General features: G+C 33.3%; 2 protein-coding genes across 6 annotated transcripts; both read right to left on the bottom strand.

The window, feature by feature from the left end:
• Positions 1 to 903: 903 nt before the first annotated feature.
• Positions 904 to 13,959, bottom strand: LOC105225637 (lipase member H-A). Of its 2 annotated transcripts, none has more exons than XM_049461981.1 (8): positions 13,431 to 13,959; positions 8,895 to 8,927; positions 5,592 to 5,658; positions 2,667 to 2,916; positions 2,444 to 2,601; positions 2,053 to 2,267; positions 1,501 to 1,669; positions 904 to 1,426 (listed from the first exon to the last, which is right to left on the bottom strand). In XM_049461981.1, the coding sequence occupies exons 2-8, from the start codon at positions 8,920 to 8,922 to the stop codon at positions 1,285 to 1,287; spliced, it is 1,029 nt and encodes a 342-aa protein (XP_049317938.1). In that variant the 5' UTR covers positions 8,923 to 8,927; positions 13,431 to 13,959; the 3' UTR covers positions 904 to 1,284. The 2 variants fall into 2 exon arrangements, with proteins under 2 accessions (XP_049317938.1, XP_011202492.2); XM_011204190.3 differs by having other exon boundaries at positions 13,783 to 13,959.
• A 4,257-nt stretch (positions 13,960 to 18,216) lies between these two features.
• On the bottom strand, positions 18,217 to 22,023 carry LOC105225636 (serine/threonine-protein phosphatase PP2A 65 kDa regulatory subunit). 4 transcript variants are annotated; one of them, XM_049461782.1, is made up of 10 exons: positions 21,726 to 22,014; positions 21,501 to 21,654; positions 21,010 to 21,428; positions 20,874 to 20,948; positions 20,680 to 20,817; positions 20,177 to 20,518; positions 19,825 to 20,110; positions 19,489 to 19,761; positions 19,271 to 19,399; positions 18,217 to 18,685 (listed from the first exon to the last, which is right to left on the bottom strand). In XM_049461782.1, exons 1-10 carry the CDS (start codon positions 21,807 to 21,809, stop codon positions 18,681 to 18,683), a joined length of 1,905 nt encoding a protein of 634 aa, XP_049317739.1. In that variant the 5' UTR covers positions 21,810 to 22,014; the 3' UTR covers positions 18,217 to 18,680. The 4 variants fall into 4 exon arrangements, with proteins under 4 accessions (XP_049317739.1, XP_011202489.1, XP_011202491.1 ...); XM_011204187.4 differs by having other exon boundaries at positions 18,217 to 18,624; XM_011204189.4 differs by lacking the exon at positions 19,271 to 19,399 and having other exon boundaries at positions 21,726 to 22,023.
• Between the last annotated feature and the right edge of the window lie 514 nt (positions 22,024 to 22,537).

Below are 22,537 nucleotides of genomic sequence, written 5' to 3'. Positions count from 1 at the left end.
AATACGATTTTAATAACACATATTTGAAGATGCAACCAAATCAGTTTAATTAATTTACTGAGTCCGACTAATTATGAGATATTATTGATAAATAAATAGTTATATAAATTTTTCTACAGTCTCAATCATGTTTCGATAAAATTGTGTAATGCCTATCCGATTAATATACCCTGCAACCAAGATTGCAAATAACTCATAAAAAAATTGATTTAACATTTCAATCAAATTTCTTTTTCTTTATTTTGTAACCCCAAATACGGTGTTAAAAAAATTTTAAAAATATAAAAATTTTATTCCGCATACTGGATTAAAAATTAAAAAAAAAAATTTAAATTACAAACCAGATTTTTGATTTTTAATTCCAACTACGGGATTAAAAAATGAAATGAAATCCAAACATACATATACATATGTGATTAAAAATTGTTTTAGAATAAATTCTTTTGCGTTTGCGTTCATAAAAAAATGAATACAACTTTCAATTTTTAAGCCCAAATGTCTTGGCATAGATATTAAATTTTCATTTATCATTTTTTTGAGATTTAAATATGAAAATCTAACATTTTAATCTCAACACCGGGATTAAAATATGAAAATTTTATTTTTATTGCAAATTTTTCAATGTATTGAAGTTTTAGTAACCGTGACTTCCAGGGTATTTACTCAGAAACATTTATTACAATAGTATATTCTTTGATATGCTTTCAATATTGAGTGCGATTTGATTAATCTTTAGTAATGTTATGTGCTTGTGTTCTTGAAGGAACATAAAAATCCTATTGTGTTAATTTTTTATTTATTAATTTTCGTAACTAGACCAATAGTTTCTGAGATATCGATCTGAAATTTTGTACGCATCCTTTCCTTCCCCAGAAGCTGTACAAAATTCAGAACGGACCACCATAGAATGAAGCTGCCATACAAACTGACAGATCTAAATCAAGTTCTTGTATGGAAACTTTATATTTGTGAAGGGTACTGTAGCAACGGTGCAATCGAAGTTTACATTTATATTTGTTTTTAAAATATCGAGCTTTGAAGGCGGATCACCGCTAACATAGCCGACTAACTAAAAATAATTAAAATATTTTTAATTTTTTTTTGAAATGTGACATAGTTAGATTTATGTATATAAAAAGTTATGCCAAAATTCGCGATGTAAAAATGTAAATATATACATACATACATATAAGTTATTAAATGATACACATTAAAATATTTACACGATTATATACAAAATGAGAATTGTTGGACATATACTAATACTAGCAGAAGATCTAAGTATTATGTTTTCGACGGCTCAACGCCTTCATTCTCCGTGGGACTGTTTCCAACCAGTTTTGCAGGATGAACATAGGTTATGCCAGCTATATCTCTTGCATAAGGTTGTATGCCATTAGTTTGTAAATAATAGTCTCCAGTAATGCTTAAAAATGTAAATAAAATATTTAAATAAAAAAAATTTGCACATTGTTCAAAGAAAATATTGTATGTATGTACTTCGTGGGGCAGTCATGACCCATCACAACACGCTGCTCCTCATTATCGACGTATTTGCCATTTTTAAAATCGGCCCAGTTCTTTGCCTTAACAGCATAAAATTGGTGCGGGAATTCCTTCTTGACGCTTTCGGCCCAAAACCACCAAGATCGGCGATGACTAGATAAATCTGGAAAAGGCGGTAAGTCGAATTAATTAACAATGTTCCTGGCAAATAGGAGATGAAGAAGTACTTATGTTAAGGGATTTTAACATTTCAAAGAAATATATTTTACGTTTCAATGACAAAAATTAAACATTAATTTGAATAAAAAAATTATTTAAGTTAAAAATGGACCAATGGGGTGTCTAAATTTTATTTTTAAAATATATAGATTTTTGTCATTTGCAACTTGGAAATTTTTTCTTCAAACGGCTTGTTTTTGTATTTCGTGAAATGTTCAAATTATCTCACAAGCTTTGATCTCTTACTACGGAATAGTCACTCAGGGACATTGCTGTTATAAATAGATGATTATATAATAATCTTATGTGAAACGCAACATAACTCACCGTTATCTGAAAGAAGCTTATAATTTCTTTTCGGGCAGCCGGGTTGTAATGTCGTACCACCATTGGGCCAAAAATCTGCGGTCCCAGTACTTACCGGAGCCCCATATATCCAGGCGTCAGTATGGATTACATCAACAAATTCTGCATCATGTTTACTCAAATGATACGAGAACGTTCCATAAAATAAAGGAAATGCAGGATCTAATGCTGAAAGCCTTTGAAAAAATTTAAGAACAAGTTATACTATACACTACAAAACATGGGAGATTTTACAATTGCTACGTCTTAAGTATACTTTCTATTTTAGTATTCCTAGTGTTCGAAATTAGTACATTAAAAATGTTTAAAATACTTGAATACCTTTACATAAAAGTACTACTTCGGGCAATACCTGGGAAGTTTTTTCGTTTTTCCGTTACGCCTGAACACTTCTCGTCCGATTATGCCAGCCATTTGTCCGCCTAGTGAATGTCCTACTATATGAAACTTGTCTATGTCCAAGCCCATCTCAAACATGGCAATTAAATTTCTCGCCAAAACGGACGCAAGCTTTAATTAATTTTGGTTTAATTGTGTTTGAATAAAACTGCGGTTGCTTTAATCAAATCAATTACCTGCTTACAATTGACTACAGCGTCAAACATATAATTTCCATTGGCTAATTCACCCCAATCCAATATAATTAGATTGACATCGTTTCGTTGAAGATACGCATCCACAATCACATGTACACTCTCAATGTCCGCGTCCTCAAGATAACCATGTATATATAGTACTGTATTCTTTGTTTTAGAGAAGTTAGAATCTTCTAACAATGATTTGTAGTCATCTATATTAAAAATGTTGCTGTCGGCATACGTTGGACTGTAATATAATTTTTGAAAATGTTGTTAGTGTTGACAGTTTTCAATTACTTCGAAATGGATATATCATATCAAAGTGATGAAAAGAATTGAATTTCGTTTATCCCATTATTCGTTGGTCTGTAAGCACATGCAGTAACTTGAGAAGAAATTGAGATAACTTCCACCTTTCATATAGCGGTAATGTTCGAAACTACCAAAAGTTTTCTTGAACTTGAAATGTAATATTTAGCAACGTTAAATGTGACCACAATGCCATAATTTTAAAACCGATTTCTTCCATTAACCTTTTAATATACATATGTGGTAATAAAAAAGGGTTTGAATGATGAAGAAATACAGAAATTAATAATAATTAATTTTCGAAAATTAAGTGATCACACAATATTACACAAATATGCGATTCGAAATATTTTAATACTCCAAGAGCTCTATATTCAAATTTTGTATGAAAATATATAGAGATGTTATTACCATAATCTTTTCTAACAACAATTCCAGCATCTTCAGTTCTTACTGAAGAAGAGTCAGAAATCCTGAACGCGTTTATGAGAGTTCTATGAGAACTCAATAGCATTTTAGATAATATCGATAAGAGCATCACTTGGAAAAATAAGGTGTTTTTCAACACAAAAAGCATAAACTTTTTTAAATCAAATATTTTCTTTTCATAATAGTTTATATTTATCATAAATTATTTTATATATTAACAAGCAGCCCGCCACGGCTTCATTTCGAAAGCTATAATTTTCTACACACTCTTCCACACATACTTTCTAGTTTTTGCGTGAGGTCATTAAAAATTTGTTAAATGAAGGAAATTCGAATATCAAAGTATATTTTTTTGTATTTTTATTATTTTTTTTTTTAATTTTTGTAAAAAGGCCTTTACTATATATTTTACTTTCTCTGCTCCTGAAAAATAAATTATTGAGATATTTGATGTTAATTTATTTTGTGGCAGCAATTCTTAGAACCTCCAACCTAAAAACATTCTTTTAATAGGTCAAGCCCTACTATTTCGAAAGTTTGACCTTGGGAATTGTTTATAGTTAGGTCGAAAGATGCTTTCACTGGAAATTGAAGCCGTTTAAATGGGATTGGCAGTTCACTTGAGATTATCGGAATCCTCGATATATTAAATTCCTTAATAAGCAGCCTCGTCCCGTTGCGCATACTTGGAGGACTTAAATTCCTCAAAACTATAATTGGAATTCCACTTTTTAAAGCCAATTCATGTGGTGGCAGTCCAGGTTTAATGAATTTAAAAACTCCTGGGGATAATGGACTGCTGCTTCGATATTAGTCACGGTGTCTATCGATTTGTATTTTTGTATTTCTCCGGGAACTTTTTGAATAATTAGATTGTTTATTTCGTTGACACTATCATTTCTGGGTGACACTATTGCCCTAGAACTCAACCAATGAACTGCATCTATAAAAATTTCTCAACTATTTACTACAGGTATTTGGCCTAGAGACTCATACAAAAGAATATTACAATTACTGTTTAAATTTGGAGTGAGAAAAATTCGTTCCCCAAGTTTAAGCAGTTGCTGTGGAAAATCACTCTCAGTGATTCCATGAAGATGAGTTCTCATATTTGCCCGTAATTTTATATTTTCAATCGAAGTCCATAAGGGCGATGATATAAAACATGCTTTGATGATATCTGCTCGCGTACCTCTATTAATGACGAGAAGAGTCAAGTTATCCCACCCATGTGAGCAAAGGAGTTTCTAAGTTTTTTTAATGTCCTTAGGAGCTTAAACAGGTCTTGTTTGATTTGAAAAAATTTGCTCAAGAGGTGAAAAAATCAATTTTTGAACTGTGTTTTATGGCAAGTGGGAGTGGCTGCAATCCGATTTCGTCCATATGAAAATATAATGTTATATACCAAATTTCGTTGAAATCGGTCGAGCAGGTTCTGAGATATGTATGTGATTTTACCTAAGGGTGGGCGTGCCACGCCCGTCGTCCAATTTTTACACCGGCTTCTTTAAAGCCCTCTCAAACCCTCTCAGTTTTTTGCATGAAGCAATGCATTTAGTTAAAGAAGAGACAAATGGTTTCGAACTTTTCATTTGAAAGTATTCACGTAAGAACTTGAGCCAAGGTTGGCCAGGGTTTTAAAATTATTCAGACAAATTAAATGTTTATACATCTTAACTTAAATACATAAATCTGAAGTATGATGTCACTGAATTAAATGAATATTTCTCCACTTAAAAACAGTTTCAGAACCTATACTAAATTCCTTCATTAAACCCATCTTTCAATTGAGTTAATAAGAAATGTATTATGCAAGTCAATATCATTAAATTGGCGAAAGGGTGCCAGATCAAGGTATAGACTAATTTGATACATTCTAAACGCTAAACCATATTACGTTTGATGAAATATATCAACTCAATTTCAATAAAATATAATACGTCTGGATCAGCATAATATATAATGTGACCAATATATTCGGCATTCACGGACAAATTTCACTCATTTTCGACATCACATGCCAAACATTATAAAATGCTTAATTTTGCTAAGATAACATATTGGCCGATATATGGGTATAAATCCAAACAGAAGATTGAAAATTATTATCTTATATGTATGTACATACATATATGGGGCTAGTGGAAGTATTATTCAACGTGATGCGATGGTATAAAAACTTACCCATAAAAGTGTATTAACTTCGCAATTGTCAGATCCGCATGAGCAGTTTTCAAGCCCATTAATAATCCTGTAAGAAATTATATGAAGATTAGAATCGTTTAATTATAAAATATATTTTATGAAACTAATAACTTTAAATTGTATCCACTTCGTCACTTCATTATTGCCAATTTTTATTTTACGTTGTCGGTAAAAAACCATGATTTTAATCGATGTGTGTCTGGTATGCGATTCAGTTTCAACCCATCCGAGTATTTCTTCATGTTCAGATTAAAATGGGTTTTTTTCGAATCCATCTTCGACAGTTAACTAATAAATGGATATACATATAGGCATTTCGATGAAACATGAAACACACATAGATCTCACGAATATAAAAGGACGGTACGAATGAGCTGGACTGACTATGTCATTTTTATCATAGTATAGTTTTTTATCTTTATTTTTCTTATTCAACTACTACATTAATTACGAAAGAAAGAGTAGGAATCTTGTATATGTATGTGTACTAATTTGTCGCATAAAATCTATGCAATTTTCCTTTCTTTGTAAATAACGATGATATTTTGAATCACTAGAAGTATAGTTTGGAAAACTAAAACACACGCTTTTAAACCACTTCAGACTAAAAAGTGAAAAATAATTCTTAATATAAACTGACAGTAATATTGACCGAAATTTATTTCGTGAAAAATGAGGCATAAATACGAAAAATATGGTACAAAACAATCCGCACTTTTCTCAAAGTAATACAATTATTCGTCGGTTAATATTAATGTCAGTTTATATTAAGAATTATTTTTTACATTTGAGTTTGAAGAGTTTTGAAAGTTTGCTTTTTAGTTTTTTGTCTATTTTTCACTTTTTAGTAAAATATGCTTTTGTTTTATATGTTTGTTTTTAGTTTTTTTAACCATTAGCCACCTCTGGTGTTATCACTTTCTTTAAGGATTTATTCAAATGGCGGCAAGAATAGTTGATGATTTTAATTGCATTCTTTAAGGGGCATTTTTTGTATGTTTTTGCGGTATCAAAATGTTGATTCTTTGTCAAAGTCCCATACAGTTTCTGTGCCACTACAACATTAAAAATATACATATATACAAACGTACAAAAATACAAACATTCAGGTGAAGCTAATAAAAGAGTTATAAAAAGATTTTTATATCTGATCTTTACTCCACTCACACGAACAAAAAATAAAATTTTAACAAAAATTTTACTACACTTTTACCATTACAGATTGAACTTTAGTTTTGACAGATTCTTTGCTATGTTATCTCAGCAATTTGCACATTGTACTTATTTGATGATTATGTGAGTAAGAAAATTGTTAAGAGTTGTCTTTTGAGCAAGTGTAACAGGAACAAAAAACAAGAAAAAAAGCTTTTCTCTGCTTATACAAAAACGGCCGATTTTATTGTTTTTAAAGTGATATACCTGCTAAACTCCGTGATTCAAACAAAAAAAAGAAATAAAATAAAATATTAATTTCGATTATAGTGTAAATGAAAATAAATTAAAAAAATAAAAAAGTATTTCATCGCAAGTCAGTCTCTTACTTTTCGAGATCATTTTGTAAAGCTCACTATCTTTCAACTGATTCATCTATAGCTGAATGTGTTTTGTTTTTAGTTTTTAATATTTTTGATTAGTAACTTATTTCTAAATAAAAAATTTCTATACCGCAAAAAGTACCGCTATATGTATAGTATTGTCATATATGCACAACACTTGAAAATTTTGAGTGGTAAGATTTGCGTGGTCACGAGTGTATGTACATTTTTGGCTAGTTCAACTCTACTGAATCTGTTTAATAGTAAAAGTAAATCGCTTAATCACACCGATCGTGACCCAACAATAAAATCAGTATAAAGATGTGCCTGTTTTTTTCGAAAAACAGGACCCTGGATATAAAATTCAGAAGGAACGATTTCCAATCTTACTTAGAGCAAACACTGCTGGATTACATAAATCAGTGCTACTGTTGAATAGAATAATCTACCTCATTACAACTTAAAAACAATATGAGACGACATTTTGGATTTTTCATGATTGTTTTCACAAAATTTCTAATAAAGAAGAAGAAAAATTAAGTTCTGTTCTTATTAAAAATTTTGTGGGGTCAAATGGTTTCCTCAAGAAAATAATTTGCAACCGAAGACTATTTTGCTTATTGATAACACTGTGCTTGCAGCAATTGATAAACTTCAAAACGACGAACGTGATTTCTTAGATTTAAAAATTATCGTATTTGTCTAAATTTACTTAATTTTTTTAGTTACATAAAAATATATGCGTTAATTAGATCACGGACTATTAAGGGGTTATATACCTTTTTTAATTTCAAAAAATCGAAATTTTGTTATTGCTTTATCTTAAAGAACCACTCCTTGAGAACATTTTCTCAAATTTTCATAGAGATTCGAGCAGTAGAAAAAAAGTTACAGCACTTCTAACCGCGCGCCTCCTCGCGGCCCCAAACTGAACTTGAAACTTTAAACGAATATCTCGAAATGGTGTTTTTTGAAAAATGACTTTGCGGTGACATGGATTGGCGGAAAAATACTGAACCGATTTTCTTCAATTTTTTTTTTTTAATGTTCGTAATGAAATTTTTCTGTGCTTGAACGATCGACTTTTTACGCACAAACTTTTTTTCGCCGAAATTAATTTTTTTTTGAAATTTCTAGTGACCAAAAAGTTCATTTTTTGCATAAAACGTTCCCGTGTGCACAAAAAAACATAAAAACGATCGTTCAAGCACAAGGAAAAACTATTTGATATTTTTTCACGAAATTTCGCACAAACATTGTTAATAAAGTGTACTATCGAAAAATAAAAACATTCGTGTAATGAAATAATTGCTACATACCTAAAAAAAATTCTAAACTTTCCTTTTTTTCTTCAACAAAGAATGTATATAACCCCTTAACTCAACAGTAGACCCTTAAACTATTTAATAGTTTTTGTATCTCAAAAACAAAGTGTTTCTAATGTTTGAGCGTCGACTGTACTTCGCATTTGATTTTTCAATTGTCTATGATAGTCAGTATCAAAATGTAGTCCACTGGACATCAGAGCCTTAAGCTTTTTAAATATTTTTATACTGCTACAAAAAACAATAACGATCGATTTTGAATTTGTTCAACAAAGTATCGAAATCCAAATACCAATGTGAGTTTCAATATTCTGCTTATTTTGCTAAGTGCAGTCAGTCATTACGAACTTCGAAATTAGTTTAAGAGTCAATTTACTTAAATTTTTAGTTAAAATTTTGCATAAATAATTTTAGGTACTTACTTGACTTGATTTTGACAGCTTTGAACATAGTGGCTAAAATAGATAATAAAAATAATTAATTACAATAATAAGTAATACTAATTTTACATACGTAATAAATGAATAAATTGTGATTATAGATAAAGCATTAATCTGATGTGTAACTAGTTAAACATCGTTTGTAATAGATTTTTCAACCAACACTCTCATTTACTGATCTTACATAAAACGAAATTAAAAATGAAAGAAGTAACCGTAAAAAATTATGGTAAAAATGGAATTATTTCCGAGAGTGCATGATAAAAAAGTGAGGAACAAACGAACATTTTATACTCCTCGCAATTTGCTAGGATCAAAGCCTGAGAAATACTTTCAGGTGTTTCAGGTGGCTAAATTCAATATATTAAGCATATGAGCAAAAAGTCAACCAGAGAATCGTAATTAACATCATTATATTAGGAGTATGAGGATTAGACTACGGTCAATATCACGTAAGTACACTGACCAACATAAACGGCTTTAAAACAGCAGGAAAGTCGGAAATCATTATTTAGGTTGTATTTGGGAATATATGAAATGATTGAGTTAACTTTTTCAATTACTAAAGTGTACAACACCTTTCAATATGTTCAAATGCCCGGAAAAGCTAGTTTTTATGAAATACTTGTCGTCCAAAACAGCATACTTTTTTCACTATTTAGTTTGGCAGGAAATATGTCTTAATGGAAGTTTAGTACAAATACAATAATTTGACGCCTAAAAGCTCTTAGGTCTGGTATTCTTTGTTTTTACAAAAACAAAATTGTACACTGAACATAATAACGAAGGATTTACATTTAAATGTGTAGCTGTATTTCCTAGTGGTTTGTGAGATATGTATGTACATTAAACCTTTCAGAGGCGGTAGCACAGTTTTGTGTCTTAATTTGAAGTTTACTTATAGCCCATCTGTAATACAAATCTTCCAAAAGTGCCTAGGAAAAGATATATTTTAAAAATTTAAGCACTCTTATGACCAATTCACATAGGATTATTGCTCCGCTTTGCGTCAGACATTTGTTTTGAGAGAAGAGTTCGATGTACGGTTTTGTATGAGTACGATCCCACAAAAACTTTTGGCGCAAAATATTGGACAACGCTTATCTTTTTACACTTTGCAAAGCAAACGTCGGCATTTTTGTTACAGAGAAACTCCGAAAGCGTTCATTGTGGCAAACCCTTTTTTTTTATGCGTTCGTTGTTTCAGTATGGACTGCCACACAAAGCGAGAAAGTTGTATGTGAATGGGCACTTAAGAACTTTTTAGTTCTGAATCCCAGTAGTACTCAGTATCGATACTTTACGAATTTATTATTATTAATGTTTTTTTTTTTGGTATTTATACATACTTATAATATATACTATTCAACTCATATACATATGTATGTACATGTGTACGTGCATATCTTTTAATTACAACAGCCCGTTATATTAATTTTTTTCCTTATTAATGTATAAATATAGTAAATATAAATATGTACATATTTTGGATAATAAACATATTATGTAAAATTATAAATTACTCTACCTTTTCTTTAAAAGGCAGATGAAAATAGTATGTGAGGTAATCTTTAAGATTTCAAATAATATGCGATAATTAATTTGCTTACTCACATACTCATGAATGTACATAAAAATATATAAATACGTTTATAAATAATAAACAAATCCACTTCACCTCAGGTTATCGGCGGTGATTTTCCAAATATGTATGTATATGTATGTACATAGATAAGAAACACTAAAAATCTAATATTTGGCGAGTGCGTCTGAAGAACTTTTCACGGCGGCACCGATCCCTATTTTACAATATTGAACAATCGCTGACGGCACTAAGTAACCTTAAACTTAAAAATCCAATTTTTTGCGTACGAAAAAAAGTTATAATGTAATAAATTGCATTTTTTTTTTTATTATTCGAAACTTAAGATTAAATTCCATGGTGTTCGTTTGATAATGTGCAATGCGATTTCAACAACAAATATGTATTTTTATTACATTTTCATAATATGAAAATATATTATGTATGTTTAAATAATCACATACTGCAATATATGTATGTATGTATATATTAGGATAAACCCTATTTTTGGAGTGTTTAAGCGCACGCAACCTTATGCATATAGTGTTGTAGTTGATGATTAGAATGACGAGACTATTTGATTTCAATATATCTGACTATCGTTCATTGCAAATGAAGCGATGGAATATTTGACTTTATACCTTGCATACGTACATAAGTATGTACATATATCGTTTAGTGCATGTGATATCTCTAGTCAAAGGCACATTATTATGTTTTTGGCCTTTGTTAGCTAACTTTATATCACATACCCGTTTTTTGGTAAGGGGATGTGTTTGGCCTACAATTTCAGAATATACTTATAATTTGTGTTTGTACGAAAAAATAATATGTCAATCATAAGTTGGAGATTTACTTGTTTAATGATGTTTGATATCAATCCTATATCCTATATTATATTCATGGGAAGAGAAATATGATTTTGTCACGGTCTAAATTGAAAATAAAAGAGAAGATAGATGGCAAAAGAAAAAAGTCAACTTGGGAAATAACCGACACCCTAATGCATATACATATACATATGTACATATATGTACAGCTGTTGACAGCTAATTAGAAACCCTCCCTTTTTTGTAGGTGGCTGATGAGTATAATGATAAAAATTATTAATATAGCGTTATTTATATTCCTAAAAGTCTTGCATGGTTTGTGTTACTCTATGTCCTACTAAATTCACTCTGTTTTGTAGTTGTCAAGTTAAAGTTCTTTTATTTTTTCTTTATTTTTAGAATTAAGTGCGACAGCTAATTAGAAACAGTGGTTTAAAGAAACATGTCAAATGCTCAAAAGGAATTGTTTTCAATGCCCTTAAGCATATACAGAATTTTAAAACCATTTTAAATTTTGCTCGCAAAGAAAAAACCCGAACAACTTCAACAGAAATATGTATATCGCACAATTACTACGAGGAGACCAAAAAAAAAAAGAGTTCCACTGACATTCTACATAAAATTCAAGCAGTGGCGTAGGTACAACTTCGGGCGCCCGGGGACAAGGATGTTCTGCCACCCCCCTTTATCTAGCTACCTACAAGTTTCATGAGGTGATTCGAACAAAAGTGAATTTTTACAAAATATCTTCGATATTAAGTATATAAAATTTAGGAACTAGAAGCCACGCTAATTCTGAAGATTCGAAATTCTCACAATACGGTTTTTGAGGAAATTGATAGTAAATTTACATGACATCTTATTAAAAGCCATAGAAAAAACCCATTTTCGCCCTATATCTTGTACGCTTTTGACACAATTTGCAGGAATTTTTGCCCGAATTGGAGTTTTTTTTTAATTTATTGAAGTATTTTTCTGAATATTAAAAAACAGCGAAGATCGTTTTGCCGCCAACCACGTCTGATCAAAATTCATATTAAACAATGCGTAGACATTTCCAACGTTTTTTAATCTTGGACAACAAATAAATGGAAATATGTTGTTTGGAGCGATGTAACCAAAATAAATCGCAAAGATCCTGACGATCGAAGGCATGTTTGCCGACCAATCTATCAACAAGTTGATCCTTGATATTCTTCACGCGTAGTGAAGCATGGTGGAGGATCAGTCATGGTGTTTTGTTGAAAATTCCATGAATGTTTTGGAGTGATCTGAAGAGAACACATCTGGGTTGATGTCATAAAGCTATAGGTATCAAAAATATCACAAATATATAAGTCCTTTTCGTAGAAATTAGGACGGCATGGCAAGCAACACTAGTGTTGGGCTGTCAGAATCTTATAACGTCAATTCGCAGGCGATGTGAAGCACTTTTAAAGAAAAAGGGTTAAGCAACAAAATACTAACTGAAAGTAAGCAATATTTTTTAATAGCAGTATTTTTTGCTGATAAAAAATTTTCGCTTCTAATTAGTTGTCACACTCAAATCGTTGACTCCATACATTTTTGTTAAAATCTTCAAAAAAAAACGGATTTTAAATTAAAAATTTTACTATTAAAGTTTAAGTTTAATAAGTGCGTGAAAAAACGGTAAAAATAAGTGTTTTATTCGAAAATAATTTCATTTGCTTCAAAATAAGTCGCGCTTCTAATTAGCTGTCAACAGCTGTACATATACTCACATTCTTATGTTTACATCTTGAGGATATATAAATATGGTATAAAAAGTAGGTACATATAAATAAATGCATAAGTACAAATACATATGTATATGTGTGTAGATAAAAACAATGATGTGCAGAGTCTTTCGCCGAAACGTTTTGCATTTAATGCTCATAAGACAATGAACTTTGCACAAGTTTAATTACATACAAAATAAAAAACCATTAGTTCAGTAATATTTTGTTCATTACCATACAATTTTGATACTGTGAAAAACATGTTAAAAACTAAAAGTTGAATTAGCTGACTCGGCTTTTGAAGTCGACAATTTTTTAATAATATTTACATATTTAACCTTGCCGCTACAGTTTCTAACCAACTTACAGCTGTCCTTATATTTGAGCTCTCAACGAAGAGGAAACTTAGCTCAGACATACAACCTCACAGTGAAATTCTTGCACAGTTATTCGTTTCAATAACAGGCTGTCTGAACTAATCAGTTTTCGGTTTGGCAACTTAATTATTGGTTTGTTATAAGTTTCTACATAATGATCCAATAACAATAAAGTAATATTAAACTTTAATAATAAATACATATGTATGTACGCTTATATGTACATATGTATATACAGTAGTTTATACGCTCTCATAAATGAACGTTTTATTTCCACAAATAAACTTTTAAATACACGCGACAAGCAGAAGTATGCTTGAGTACATATTTATGTATGAGTACCTGTTAATTGTTTGATATATTTTCTGAGATTTGTTAACTAATGTTGGGCACTGCTCACTTGGAAAATACGCCAAAACAATTTCGTGTGCCACTCTACGCGCTACAATAATTTAAATATACGCGTTTGCTCAACAAGTTGTTACCGGTCGCAGATTTGAGCAAGCACTGATCACATTGTATTACGAATGTCTATTGCAAGCAACCAACCGGAATTTGTTGCTCCATATTTGGAGCTCTCTCGAGAGCATTTAAACGTTTTTATATACTAAATAAGTATGTCAATATTATCGACAATAGGGTGATCAAATATTTAGACTTTAAAATTCAAAGGTCCTAAGTATTTTAATGAATTTCATTGAATAAGTACTCGTATTATACTTGTGTTAGAGTTACTGGGGTTTAGATTTCCAAGAAGTATTGTTTGGAATGCTGACCTTTGGTGGAGAAAAATTTGTATTAATTTGTTTGGTCTTCATAGAGAAATCTGACACTTTTATCATCTGCATCATAAGCACTTAAACTATCTCTGAGTACATACATGTTTTCCTTTTATACCTTAAACAGCTTTCGTCTTTAACGGTTCGGTGCTCCAACTACTCCAGATAAAGACGTCTTATTTCATTTAAAAAAGTTAAAAATATTATCAAACCAAGAGAGTTAGTTAGTTAGCTGATTGTTCTGCTTTCGCTATCCTGGATAAGGAAGCGAAGCAAATGGGTCTGGCAGTGAGCGAGGGCAAGACGAAATATCTCCTGTCATTAAACAAACAGTCATTCTACTCGCGATTGGCTCCCACGTCACTGTTGACAGTCATAACTTCGAAGTCGTAGATAATTTCGATTATATTGGAACCAGTATTAACATCAACAACAAGGTCAAGTCGAAAGTCAACGCAGAATAACTCTTGCCAACAGGTGCTACATGGGACTGAGTAGGCAACTGAGAAGTAAAGTCTTCTGTCGATAAACCAAAACCAAACTCTTCTCGTATAAGTCACTCATTATTCCTGTCCTGTCTCTCCACCATGCACGAACAATAACATCTGATGAGACGATAACCGATCAAAATCAAGTTCTTTTGTGGAAAACTTTTTTATGTGATAGCAATTTTTCTCAACAGTTTCAATACACCGTTAACAAGATCTCATGATGGAACATCATTATTATTACACTCCCACACTTTTCACCTCTGATAAAAATGGATCCAAGGGGTTTAGTAATACTCGTAACTTGCTGATTTTAAATTAGTTTCTTTTTTGCAAGGTTACAGAAAAAACGAATATTTACACTTAACGATCAACACAATTGTTGTCAACTTGTTTCAGCGGGCTGAGGTAACAGGTAAAGATGTGTTGGATGGGAGTTTTTGCGAGGACATTTAAAGAAACGGTTAATGTTATGCAGAGTCTCGTTGTAGATAAAACACACCTATGGTCGATAGGTAGTAGTTTAAACTTTTACAGTACCTATTTAAAGCGCAATTGAAGCATATTTGTAGCTCAACGAATTACAAAGCGTCAAGAGTTCAGCGGTTTCAAAGAACAACAACGAGTAGCAATCAGTTTTTTTAGAAAACTGGCTTACATTTTATCGGTTGTTAAACGTCTTTCCTTCTGCAATGATGGATTTACGGTGGCTGTCAGTGTTGCTGTAGCGACAACAAATACTCTCCAAACAATTTTGGAGTTACGAATTGATATGCGTTAATTATTTGAAAACTTAATCTACGCTAGATTCAGTAAATCAACTAAATAAAAGTAATTAACTCTATAGCTTCAATGTTTGCAATATATTTTAATTGCGAACATCTTTTTCATCTTTACTGGCGTAGACACCGCTTAGCGGTTATAGCCGATGTGGCGCTAATTGGAGATTCCAAGCGAAGCCAGGTCCTCCTCCGCTAGGTCTTTCCATTGGAGTGGAGGTCTTCCTCTTTCTCTGCTTCTCCTGGCGGGTACTGCGTCGAATCCTTTTAGAGCTGGAGCGTTTTCGTCGATTCGGACGACTTAACCTAGCCAGAGTAGTCGCTGTCTTTTAATTCGCTGAACTGTGTCAACGTCGTCGTATATCTAGGTTAGCTCATCGTTCTATCGAATGCGATATTCGCCGTGGTTAATGCGTAAAGGACCATAAATTTCCGCAGAATCTTTCTCTCGAAAACTCGTAACGTCTACTCAAAAGCTATTGTGATCGTCCATGCTCTTGCACCATATAGCAGGACGGGAATAATGACCGAGGTGGACCCTGCGAAAGAACGATCCTCGTAGCGTTGGACCTGTCAAAAACTTTTGACACGGTCAATCACACAACGCTACTGCAGGACATCGAAAAAACCACGCTCCCTATAGGGCTAAAGAGGTGGACCATGAACTATCTGAACGGTCGTCAGTCATCCGTACTATTTCGAGGTGAAACATCTAAACAGAGAAGAATTAAACAGGGGGTTCCCGTTACAGTTTAACTTCTATGTATATCTCGAAACTTCCTCAACCACCAGAGGGGGTTTCCATAACCTCGTACGCTGATGACTGTACGATACTGACGTCGGGCAATGGAATCGATGGCATGTGTTCGAAGGTAAACAACTACCTCACCAACCTTTCTCTTTTCCTCACTGCACGGAATTTAACACTCTCCCCCACCAAATCCACAGCGACCATATTTACGAACTGGACGTAGGAGTATAGACTTGAACTTAATATTGCAGTCGCCGGCGTCAAAATTCCGACTGTCAATAACTCTAAAATTTTAGGTGTAACCCCCGATAGTCTATGCTCCTTCTCTCCTCATACGACCGCGATTATCGCCAAAGTACAGAGCCGCAACAAAATCCTCAAGTCGCTAGCCGGCAGCACATGGGGAAAAGACAAAGAAACGTTGTTGGCAACATACAAGGCAAACAGCCGGCCGGTAATCAATTACGCAGCACCCGTATTGTCGCCTGGATGCAGTGGCACGCAGATGAGGAAATTACAAACCTGTCAAAATACTGCACTCCGGACAGCGACAGGATGCCTTCTGATGTCTCCCATCGATCATCTACATAGTGAGACGCTTATGCTCCCTGTTAAGGAGCATAATGAACTCCTCTCCAGGCAGTTCCTGCTGGGATGTTTTCGCAGAAACCACTCCTGCAGCCACCTGCTTGGAGCGGAACCGCCTCCTAGGAACATCAAAAGGTCATTCCTGAATTACGTCGACGACATCGTACGCCGACCGGACTTCGAACGCAACTGACTTTCGACAGGTACTGACCGCCATTCACAGTGGAGCCATCAACACCTTCACCGACTCCCTTCCCGTGAATGGCGTTCTTGGAGTCAAACCACCACCTATAGCAGATGAAGAGCTCCAGCTGCCGCGAGAAACGCGAGTGACCCTTGCGCAACTTCGTTCCGGATACCTACTTATCCAGACTTGATCCTGATGTACTTAATGTATGTCCTGCATGCAACGAGTCTCCGCATGACACTGGCCACCTCTTTGCATGCCCCACAAACCCCACACATCTAACACCCTCCTCCCTCTGGTCTGACACCGTTGAAACAGCACGTTTCCTGGGCCTACCGTTAGATGACGTCGACGACAACACAAATGATCCTTACCATCCAAACGGGGATTAGTATTCCCGTTAAAACAACAACAACGGCAATAATGAGGAGGATGGAGTGATTTTCTTCTCAATTGCCTACTCAGTCCGAAATAGCACCTGTTGGCATTGCTGTTGGTGTTAATACTGGTTCCAAGATAGAGGAAACTATCTACGACTTCGAATTTATGACTGCCAATAGTGGCTTGGGAGCCAATGTGTGGAGCGAGTGTGACGACTGTTTGTTTTATGGTGATATTTGCCTTATCGTCATTCATTACTAGACCCATTTGCTTCGCTTACCTACCCAGTCTGAAGAAAGCAGAAGTAATGGCGTGTGTGTTGAGGCCAATAATACTCATATCATCGCCGTACGCGGGGACCTAAAGACTTTAATAAAAGATGGTACTTTCTCTATTTAGTTCTGCCGCTCGAATAATTTTACCCAAAAGTAGATTGAAGTAGTCGCACAAAAGGGAGTCACCTTGTCCGAAACTTCGTTTTGTTATCGAACGGCTAGGAGAGTTCTTACCCGATCCTGACGGAGTTTTTGGTGTTGCTCAACGTCAGTTTACACAACTGTGTTAGTTTTGTGGGGATACCAAATTCAGATATACTGGCATAAGGACAGCTCTTTTTTGTGCTGTCAAAAGGTGCTTTGAAATCAACGAAGAGGTGGTGTGTGTTGATTCTCTTTTCACGGGTCTTTTCCAAGATTTGGCGTAGGGTGAATATATGGTCAGTTGTTGATTTTTCAGGTGTAAAGCCACACTGAGAATGTCCAATCAGTTTGTTGACGGAAGGCTTTAATCTTTCACAAAATACGCTAAGTAGGAACATGTCACATATAATTTACGGACGCATTGTAATGCAATGTAAGCTTTATTTAATACCCAATTGTTTGCTAAATATAAAATAATACATTAAATAAATAACATCAATTTGTAGTTAGTTTTATTTGTATTATTGTATGCACTTGAGTGAACTACTTCTTAAAATTTTACTTTTATTTCAGTTTATATTAAATAATAAAAGATTGTGTGCAATCCGTTTTTATTTTTTTGTTTGTTTGTATCGTTATAATTTGATGTAATGCTTAAATATGTAATATTCTTATTATTTGCTTCGTACAGTAATAATCTGCAAACGTTCAATAAACCAGCTCTTAATGTATGTTGACTTCGCGATGGTATTTAAATTTATACTGTTCATTTTGAGCCATTATTATTTAATCCTTGCCATTTTTTACTTCGGCTAAATTAAAAAAAAATGATAAAAAAATTTAAATGAAAATGTTGAATTTTAAGTGATTACGCTGCAAATAGAAGAAAAAGAAACAAACAACATTAAAACAGTCACTTTCAAAAACAAATAGGACTAGACAAAATATGGATAACATAAGTATGTATGTAATGCAAGCATTTGCATGAAAATTATTATACATAAAACACCCATATATTTTCGAGTAAATAAACGCCTGTATATTGTATGGACTTATTTCATTTAAGTTCTCTTGTTGTTTACTTTCTCTAACAACGAAAATCACAGTCATTCCTAACACACTTATCTATCGTTAAGAATGATAAAACAAACACTAAGGTATTAACAAAAAAAAATATTATTGTTAATAGAAGCATGTTTGCATTACTGCCCTTTTAACTTTCTTTGGTAAATAATCATTGCAATAGAAATGCCTTAGCCTAGATATCAGACAAATCCTAAAAGCTGATAAATTCAATGGGAATTTCCAGCTAACACATATGGTAAAAATGCACAACAGACACATATTGGAAAACGGACAGTTAATACATTGATTGCAACAATTAAAATGAGATTATTCTTTAACAGAATGAATATGTACATATATAAAAAAGATAAATTCAAATTTCACTCAACTAACAATTAAATGCGTCGTCTTCTATGGTACGTTCTGTTGGCGGCTGGACAGCCAATTTAGCCATTAAGGCTGCAGAATTCACTTTACCCTCAACTGGTGGAATAACACTTCTAAATATGTCTAATTCCATTTCTAAGCATTATAGAAAGTTATTAATAACTAAATCCTTATGTACATATGCAGTGAGCGACAGATATGTTCGCCGGAAAGTGTTTCTTTACCTGCTGCGATACCCGCAATCGCTTCTGACGCAAAATGTTTTACGTCGACATCTGGATCTGCATTTAGCTTCTCAAGTGTTGGCTTCACCTGTGAGTCAATAACACTAGCTTCAAGGAAAGGTGAAATTTTCTGTAGTGTTTTTGCAACGTTAAATCGAACATTGGCCACTGGATCTGCTGCCAATAGAAGTACTGTAGGTAGCAGCAATTTGGTTGTGATATCTGTTCCACAAACCTCAGCGAGCATATTTAAGCAAAAAAGACAAGTCATACCTATGAATAAACAATGTATTTTTAACTCTTATTTTAAATAAATATAATAATAGTATTGCTTACGGTGTAAATAGTTTTTATTACGTGACATAACCAAGATCATGGGAATAATAGCTTGCTCAGCCCATTGGGCACCAAACTGTTCAACTAACTTTTTCATATTCAAAGTAGCTGCTTCTCGAATGGCGTACACATGATCATTTAACCAACCCATACATAAGCCACGAAGCTTTTGATCGAAGAATTCTTGCCCTAATTGACCGGCTAATGCGGGCATATATTCAATAATTGCCAAACGTACTCGCCATTTCGAATCTTCAGCTAATTCAACAATAGCTGGCAATAGCGACTAGATGAAAGTGAAAAAAAAAATTAATTAGGATAAAAAAATCCAATGCGACAAATTAATTATCACCTGTGACAGTTGTTGAATACCAATGACGTCATTAACACAATCCAAGTTAGATATTATATTTAAACGAACTTCTGGGCATTCATCTTTCAGTTGTATAAGGAATAAGGGCAAAAGGTGTTCTACAGTATTGTACGCACCCAACATAGGACTTAATCCCATAATAACTGACGCCAAAGCAGATTTTACATGAGGATTGGGATCTGACACCAAATCGCGCACATATGGCAATATTGAATTCATGATAATCTGGACCTGGTTGGTTTTATCAAGATTAGCGCAAAAATCCTTTACTTTTGTGGCAACAGCAGCACGAACTTCAGCCTCTGCATCTTTCAGTAAATACTAAAATGGCAAACAAAAATATTTGTGTATATACATGGATATAAAGTCAGACCAAATAACACATTCCGAGCATATATAGAGAAATATGAATATCTTTAAATTAAATTTAAAATCTCAAACAACAAAATGTAATAATAATTGTTAAATTTGTGTCCACTAACCTGAAAAGCGGGCACCAAGTCAACACGTGTAATTTCCGGCCCAACAGCCTTCTGTAAATCTACAAACTTTTCTGCCACCATATACCGAACCCGCCAAGAAGAATCGCTGGCACATTGGCGTAGAGTCGGTAAAACCAACTGTAATAAATAAGTTAAGCAACAGTCTAAATGGATAAATATTTTGGTTTTCTTACGTGCTCAACATCTTCTTGAGGTAGCAATTGCGCAATGCTAACACAGGCTTCTACGGCCAACAAACGTACAGAATCCTTTAAAGTAATTCAAAAAATTAATAAAAATCATTTGATTTCATCACAAAAAACTGCATACCTGATCATCTTGTGCTAATTGCACAAAATTCGGTATTAAATCTGATTTGAGATATTCAATTTCAACGACTTTTGCAAATTCTCCTAATTTGCTAGCTGCAGCTCTGCGTACCATAGGAGTTTCATCTTGACACAACTTACGGAAGTTTGCGCGTAATTCTGCTTTTACGGGTTGGGTAACTCTTGGATAACATACAGAGAAAAGGCCACAAGCTGATGTACGTGAAGTGAACCAATCACCTGAAACCAAACGTTGCAATGTTGGTACAACGTGTATTTCCAAATCTTGGGCACTATGCTCTGCTGCCACTGTACGCAATGATTCTACAGCTTTGTCACGCACAACAGTTTCTTCAACTGTTGCTAAACTCTCCAAAGGTGGTATTAAATACATGGCATATTCTGGTCCACCCACCAAACCTAAACAAAAAAAAATATACATATATGTAATCACACATTATATTTCTCTAGACCGAATCAAGTAATTCCTACTTGTAAAGTTGCCGAGTTGATCAGCCAATGCCAAAAGTACTTCATCTTCGTCATAGATTGTTTCGGTCAAAAACGGAATCAGTTCGGAACGTGTACGTTCTTCGCCCAGCGCAAGAGCAATTGTCGACAGTTTTTTAATAGAGTTCAATCGTAACTAATAAATACAAACAATAATATATGTCAAGGTAACATATATAACTAAATTAATTAAAGCATTTCTCAAACCTGCACATCCTCATTTTTCAACTCATCGATTAGTACAGCGATCGGGTAGAGGGAGTCATCGACAGATTTGTCGCTTGCTGCCATTTTTTCACAAGTTCAATTTTCTGTTGAGGAAGTCAAATTTATTGTACTGCTGCACAATTTGTATAATGTTGTTCTCTATTATTTGATCAGATAAATCGAATTGAGAAATTGATTAAATTAATCCACCGAAAAATTTTCAGACTAAATTCTTATGCTTTCATACGATTGATGTAAACCCGAAGGAGGGTCGGATTCCGAATGCATGCACGCAGGGAAGATATACTCGACAAAGTAATCGAGAAATTATTTTCGGACAATAGTCCGAATGAATGGTGTTCTACCATCAATATTACGTTTTGTAAATGAATTGTAATGTTTATGAGTTATTTTTTTATTTTTTTAACCAAAAGCAATCCTTATCGCCTCTTTTTGGAGTTTCAGCTAGAAAGCGCAATGTTTTCTGAGCAGAACTTTATAGCAAAATTGCTATGATTGGAGCTTCCATTCCATGCAGCATTATTTCGAAAAAAGCAAAAGTTTAGTTTCGATAATTGTTATAGGAATAAATTATTAATAGCATTAAGATCGTTTTTTTCTTTATTTTCACTGAGCCAATAAGGAGTTAAATATTCGCATATGTACTTGATGAAAATGAATTTATTTTTCCTAGCATTAGTCAATTAGTTATAGTATATTTTTATAAATGTATATTGAAAACCTGTTTTCGAATTTATTTCATATATAAAATATTGGACAATACGTTCCGTTACGAAGACGTAATGGAAGTT

The sequence above is a fragment of the Bactrocera dorsalis genome, chromosome 1 (assembly GCF_023373825.1).
Source record: "Bactrocera dorsalis isolate Fly_Bdor chromosome 1, ASM2337382v1, whole genome shotgun sequence".
Taxonomy (NCBI): domain Eukaryota; kingdom Metazoa; phylum Arthropoda; class Insecta; order Diptera; family Tephritidae; genus Bactrocera; species Bactrocera dorsalis.
The sequence above is the reverse complement of the archived record's forward strand: the minus strand, read 5'-3'. Positions and strand labels throughout refer to the sequence as shown.

Excerpts from the sequence above, each read along its gene's own strand:
- LOC105225636 (XM_011204187.4), bottom strand. The coding sequence starts at position 21,809 with ATGGCAGCAAGCGACAAATCTGTCGATGACTCCCTCTACCCGATCGCT. Across the intron at positions 20,949-21,009 it reads AATTAGCACAAGATGATCAG|GATTCTGTACGTTTGTTGGC; the intron begins GTATGCAGTTTT and ends ATTACTTTAAAG. Across the intron at positions 20,519-20,679 it reads ACTTGGTGCCCGCTTTTCAG|TATTTACTGAAAGATGCAGA; the intron begins GTTAGTGGACAC and ends TTGCCATTTTAG.
- LOC105225637 (XM_049461981.1), bottom strand. The coding sequence starts at position 8,922 with ATGTTCAAAGCTGTCAAAATCAAGTCAA. Across the intron at positions 2,602-2,666 it reads CTGTAGTCAATTGTAAGCAG|CTTGCGTCCGTTTTGGCGAG; the intron begins GTAATTGATTTG and ends AATTAATTAAAG. Across the intron at positions 1,427-1,500 it reads GGTCATGACTGCCCCACGAA|CATTACTGGAGACTATTATT; the intron begins GTACATACATAC and ends TACATTTTTAAG.